At 40.4% G+C, this 6,000-nt stretch overlaps 1 protein-coding gene across 9 annotated transcripts in view; it reads right to left on the reverse strand.

The window, feature by feature from the left end:
• Positions 1–6,000, reverse strand: part of LOC137655668 (1-phosphatidylinositol 4,5-bisphosphate phosphodiesterase delta-4-like) — a 277,338-nt gene that overhangs the window by 42,544 nt on the left and 228,794 nt on the right. For all 9 annotated transcript variants that reach the window (XM_068389616.1, XM_068389620.1, XM_068389621.1 and 6 more), the window contains 2 exons: positions 900–998; positions 513–607 (listed from right to left, as the gene is read on the reverse strand). In XM_068389616.1, the coding sequence (XP_068245717.1) occupies positions 513–607; positions 900–998 (194 nt within the window). The remainder of the gene's footprint in view (positions 1–512; positions 608–899; positions 999–6,000) is intronic.

A 6,000-nucleotide genomic window follows, 5' to 3' on the forward strand; every position in this document is an offset into this window, starting at 1 on the left:
TTACAGTCAGTACCTGAGAATAATAAATTACCCAAATAAGCAAATCTTGGAAATTCAAGTCAATTCAATTCTACGATGTAAACCCCCCAACCCTTATGATGCACTCAGATTAACAAAATCTCTAGTTTGCTATCTACACTATCAAAGTAAAATACTGTGAAAATTATCAAATAACTTAAGCTTTTTTGTACCAGATAAAAGTGTGTATGAGTAATAACCTCTAATACTGTACAGTATACTAAAAATAATGTATTTTTTAAACTAAGGAGATTCTGAAATAAAGATTTAAATAAAAACACCAGCCGAGATTAGAGGAAAAAAGTTCAATACCATAAAGCCATTATATACTTTGCAAAAGCAATGTAGTTCTTTTTACAAGATTTTTTGCAAAAAGGATTATATAAAAAAAAGATTTTTGCTCTGTTTGAGAAGACACAAAGTAATGTAGGAACCAAAACTTTCATATTTTTTAATTCATAAATTATAAAAATAAAAGATAGAATAAATCCTACCCTCTTTGACTGCGCGGCACCATCATCACTATCAATGTAGTCAATCTTATCTTGATCATCATCATCATCTTCATCATCATCCTCAATTTCAGTACCTGAACAAGAAAATACAATGAAGTTTACTTATTCTAACTTATTTACAAGGAGAATATCTTTACAGTGCTTTTATAAGAGCTCTAAAATTATTGAAAATAAATGTTAACAGGGATAAAATCCTCTTGATATTGGTCTAAAATATAGCAAAATTAATTGTCTCATTTTGGTAATTATGAATGATTTATTTTATAAAACAATTTCAATACAGTGAATAAAGAAAGGAAACTATAATCAAAATAACTATAAAAATCAAGGTAATTATGAGAGAAAGAGAGACAGAGAATGACTTACCCTTAGGCTTTTTGCCACGTACAATTACTTTGTTTTTAAGAGACTCTGGTGATGGAACTGCTGCGATGTCATCAGGAACTGGGTCTGTGGCCAGCATGTCTGACAAAAAAATATTCTATCAGGAAATTTCATATCACAATTGAAAAAAGAAAATGACAATCAAAGTTATACAGTAAAACCTTTTATAAATATTACGCATGATAGTTTTCATTCTTAGACAAAATGGAATGGGTTAACTAGGGAAAAAAAAGATTGACGTTGGAAAAAATGGACTTTTGGGGAGGTGCTGAGTGGTCTCCAAGAGCATCCCTTTGTAAGGCTAGAACAGGGAAAGTAATACAACATAAATATCAAATAAATATTGTCTCTCCTTCAAAGCACAGACTTGTATGTTTGAGGGAAACCAATAAGTTCAGGCTCATTCAAACTCACCACAGAACCTCAGTAGCTGGTTTTCCTCTGCCATAGTGATATTATGGGAGACGTCATAGAAAAGAATCCTTCTCTCAGTTGACTGTCAGCGTACTGACACCACAACCTTCAACCACCATTCGTGATCAAAGGCATACAACAATGATCCATTCCCATGCCTGAGGCTAGGGTTTTGGAGATGACACAGCACCTCCCCAAAATGAAGTTTTCCTTTATTACACTCCTTTTTTTACAGTTAAAGTGCTGTGTAGTCTAAAAGGACTTAGTAACAGGGTATTGCAAAGTAGACTCGTGCTTAATTCCAGATGACCATTTGCAACCAAGCAACACCTACAACACATACCCATATTCCCATGAGTAAAATGAAAAACTAACAATTGTGATTCTTCCCTAACAAGGGTAACTAAGGAATACTGGCTGCCCAATATTCTATTACACAACCTGTGAAGGACCTGATTGATTTAGTCCTCCTTTCTGTATTACTGCTGTAGGAGTCACAGATGTACCAAGAACCTGGCAAGAATGCTTTACTTCTTTGATTTGTTCAAAGTAGTGCTCAATAAATACCCAGAGCTAGGACCATAGGGGATAAAAGCAAAAAACCTCAACGGGGTTATGGCTTACGAGACCGTTGTTCCAAGAGGGCATGACGGAGTGAGGTTAAGATCACAAGGTATCGGAAACCGAAACCAAGTGAATGATCTGATTCTGATGCGTTCTCTGGCCTGTAAAGAGATGTTCAAGATGAAAAATTTTGAAGGAAGATTCCCTAGTTCATACTGAATTACGAGGGAAGAGGCAGAAGCAAGAAGGAAAACCTTCTTATCTGCAGCAGTCGATATGTAGGACTGTCTCTCTACCCCCCTTGAGAGGTCTGGCGAACGGAGAAAATCTCTCATGTATGATGTAGGCGATTCTCCCCGCCAGCGGGAAAACTGCAGTCTGTCGAAGGTGAAAGGCAACTCTCCCTCGGAAGAGGAAGTTGCCCAAAACCTGGTGAAGGTTAACTTTCCCTTGGAAGGGAAGTTGTCCAACACCTAGAGATTGACCTCACGGAAAACACGCCCTGCCTCCGTCAATGAGCAGAGCTTAAATTGGCGTTAGTCATCAAACGCTGCCAACGGCGTAAGGGTGAGAGAGCATGCACCACTTGCGAAGTTCCTGTCTATCATTTAAATTAAGATGTACACTTTTAAGGTAACAAAATACCAAAACAAGTGACCTAAATGGTTAAAGACAGGAAAATGAGGAGGCAACTGATCGCCAACATCCAATATATGTCAATTCACAACGAGTAAATTTAGTAGTAGCCACAGCAGAAGAAGTCGGATAAGGAACGTTCGCGAGAGCTAACGAGGAGAGGTGCGTCTAAGTAAAGGCTTGCACATCCGAATATGCGAGCTATACAACACATTCCACGTGGCAAGCAAGACATTAAGTGCGAAGATTGACAAGTGTGCAGCACTCCTTCTACCGTTGGCGAGTGCTGGGCTAGGTTAAAAGTAAAGTGTGAGCGCTGAACTCCCTTATGGAAAAACTGCGAGTGGTAACGAAGTAGCACGAGTAGTAGAAATCGTAGATTGAAGTTCTGTGCATCGTCTAAGAAGAGTGCATGCAAAGTATCGCACACCTGTGCACTACCACGGTTGCTAACACACCTGTGTGCTAATGAGGTACCGCGCACTAGCAACAGTAGTCTAGCGTGTGTATCATTTCCAAGCGCTACCAGTGGCGTTGATGAGATAGTGCTCGCTCTTGCTCTGAACAAAAGTCTAGAAGACTCGATGAAGAGTTCGATGCAGCAATAGTGCTTTAAGAAATAGTGCAAACAAGCTAGCGTGCGAGTCTATTGTCCTCTCGCAGTGAAGATCATAGGTGGCGAGCTCAGCGCTGCTTGTGATTGCTTGAGGTGGTCGTCGTCCTACTGGAATCCCCTGGAACACTGAAGACATCCCGTCTTCAGAGTTGCGTAACTCATCAAAAACTCCCGAAGGAGTTTAGCCGATGTGTGGTCACAGGCTGACTGGCTATCACATGTAGAGGAATGTCACAAAGAGAACCGTAGTTGCAAGCTGGACCCCTGTCAGTCAAGAAGTTCCTATGTCAGCGCTGCAAGATGGGGGTGGCGAGCACTGGTCAATGGTGGCAAGGTGCCTCAGTTCATGCACAGCGCGCTCACGTAAAGGTGATATAGCTGCATTGCTCGTCAGGATTTCCTCGGGAGTGTGACAAGAGCTCCTGGTAGACTCCTTAGTGGGAACTGAGTGATGGTGCGTTTAACTGGCTGGGGGCAAGCAGTCGTCTCCTAATGATCTGATGAACCACACTCCGAGGGGCTAGAGAAAGGCATGGGCGAAATCAGACACCTTCTCATAGTCCCGTGTGGCGGAGTCCCGTGTGGCGGAGACCACTCTGAGGAGGACTTAACCGACATACGAGAGAGGTGTCCCAGGAGGAGCAGGAAAAAGTTTTCGCCTTTTGCACTCCTTCCGCAGGCTGACGATCTCAAAACGAGGGAGTGTGGTTGAGTCACCGCTGAAGGGACCACTCGGGGGAGGACCTAACCCGAGAACAGGAAATGAGCCCCCTGAGAGGAGCAGGAATAACCTCCAGCCCTTTGCACTCTCTCCGCAGGCTATCTCGGAACGAGGAAGTGCAGCATCATTGGCGCTAAAGGTATCACTCCAGAGAGGACGGAACCCACGTACGAGAAAGGTGTTCACTGAGTAGCAGGAACCAGCTTCAGACTTTACATTCCCTCTACCAGCTGAACCAACTCAGAACGAACGAAGGATTGCGGTGTTGTCAGTACTGAAGAGACCACTCAGAAGAACAGTTAACCCGTGAACGGGATATGTGTCCCATGAGAAGCACAGGAACAAGCCTCTACCTTTGTACTCCCTCCACAGGCTGACATCTCGGAACAAGGGAGTGTGGCGTCGTTAGTGCTGAAGGAATCACTCCGGGGTAGCAGGAACAAGTTTCTGGCTTAACTAACTCATAACAATGAATTAATCGTCACCTGAGGAGCATAAGAGAGGTCAAGCTGAAGGTGCATCAAAGAAGAGCAACTCCCTGAGGAAGAGGGCAGAGCCTCTTCGCTAAGGGAAGGGGGCGGAGTCCTCCACACCCAAGGGTAATCCGGAGCAAATAAGCAAGAAGTTTTCTCGTCCTCAAGGAAAACCTCCGAAGGAACCGCAGGCTTCTTTCACTTCCTGTACGCCGACTCGGTTCTGCAACACACTTCTTTAAAAATAAAGAAAGAAAATTAAAAACAACAAATTAGTCAAGGGCCAGTCAAAAATGGTTGAGCGGTTGCGAGAGGGACAACACCCAATCTTTATCAAGCCAAAAGAAAAAGTAAAGAGACAACACATTTGTGTGTGTGGGCAGGGTAGCTGGTACTAACCCTCTACAACCCAGCTAAATAATGCTAGAATAGTTATAACTCGCTAAAAGTCTTATGGCTAGTCTTCCAGCTTTCCTGAAAGCATATTCCCAAATAAAGAGTGAAAGAGTTTGTATTAGAACTCTTATTAGAGCAAATTTTCTTCTTCCTTATGCTAGTAAGATGTTAAAATTATCTTTTCCTCTTAGGCATGATGAAATTCTTGCCGAAATTGAGAAATACAGACGCAAAAATGAGTGAATGTCAGAGGTCAAACTCAGGCACGTACTCTCTATGAGGTTCGTGCTAGGAAGTAATTATCGCGTAATACATCGTCTTGTGACTTGGAATTATACAGATGCCATTGCTCACAATGTATTTTATATCAAAATATAATAATTATCAAAAGTTACAATAACAGAAGGAATCCTGCATTTTCTTGTTTTTGGTTTATTGAGTTACTTTTACTAATTACCCTGTAACTATGAAAGTAAGAGGAAATTTGAAAAAATATTTCGTATAAGCATTTTCCATTGCCATACGAAGCTCTCTGAATTTTTTCAAGATTTTGTGTTTTCCTTCCTATACCCCATATTGGCATACCGGCTGGCCCCCTTAATGCAGGTCCATAGACAATATCTAAGTCAATACATGAATTAAGAGATACAGTACCTTACTCATCTGGACTACAAGCAAAAAATAAATTACATAACAAATGATTGATAAGAAATGTAATGATGTGGAGAGTAAGAGTTATTGGAGATATATCTCTAACAAACTAATTAAAACCGATTTCCTGTTTGATGGCATTTACGAGTCCACACCTATTACCAGTATAGACAGTTGGCTCAGGAGATAGGTCCATTGTAGCAGGTATGTAGAGATTTAAAATTCAATTTTTCTATGAGGCCATATTAATGTCACTTCTAAGTTAATAGCTTAGGATTTGAAGGAAAGATTCATAGAAATAATATAAAATGTTTGACAACTATCCAAATTAATAGCTTCCAAAAATATTTGCCAAAATAATCCATACGTTTTTTCTTTAAAAGAAATAATTAATTCAAAATTAGAATGTGAACACTAAAACTATTTTGTAACATTCAACAACACCTTGAAAACTTTCTTGATATGATTTTGCTCAGTAGCTTAGCATGGAAAATAGTTATATCAAATCCAAATTTCACAGGCCAGTTATTTCTATATACCGTATAGCAATAACTATAAGGGCTAATTCAGATACAGAATATATATCAATAATAAATAAATTGATAATACTGA

Source organism: Palaemon carinicauda, chromosome 16 (genome assembly GCF_036898095.1).
Source record: "Palaemon carinicauda isolate YSFRI2023 chromosome 16, ASM3689809v2, whole genome shotgun sequence".
Lineage (NCBI taxonomy): Eukaryota > Metazoa > Arthropoda > Malacostraca > Decapoda > Palaemonidae > Palaemon > Palaemon carinicauda.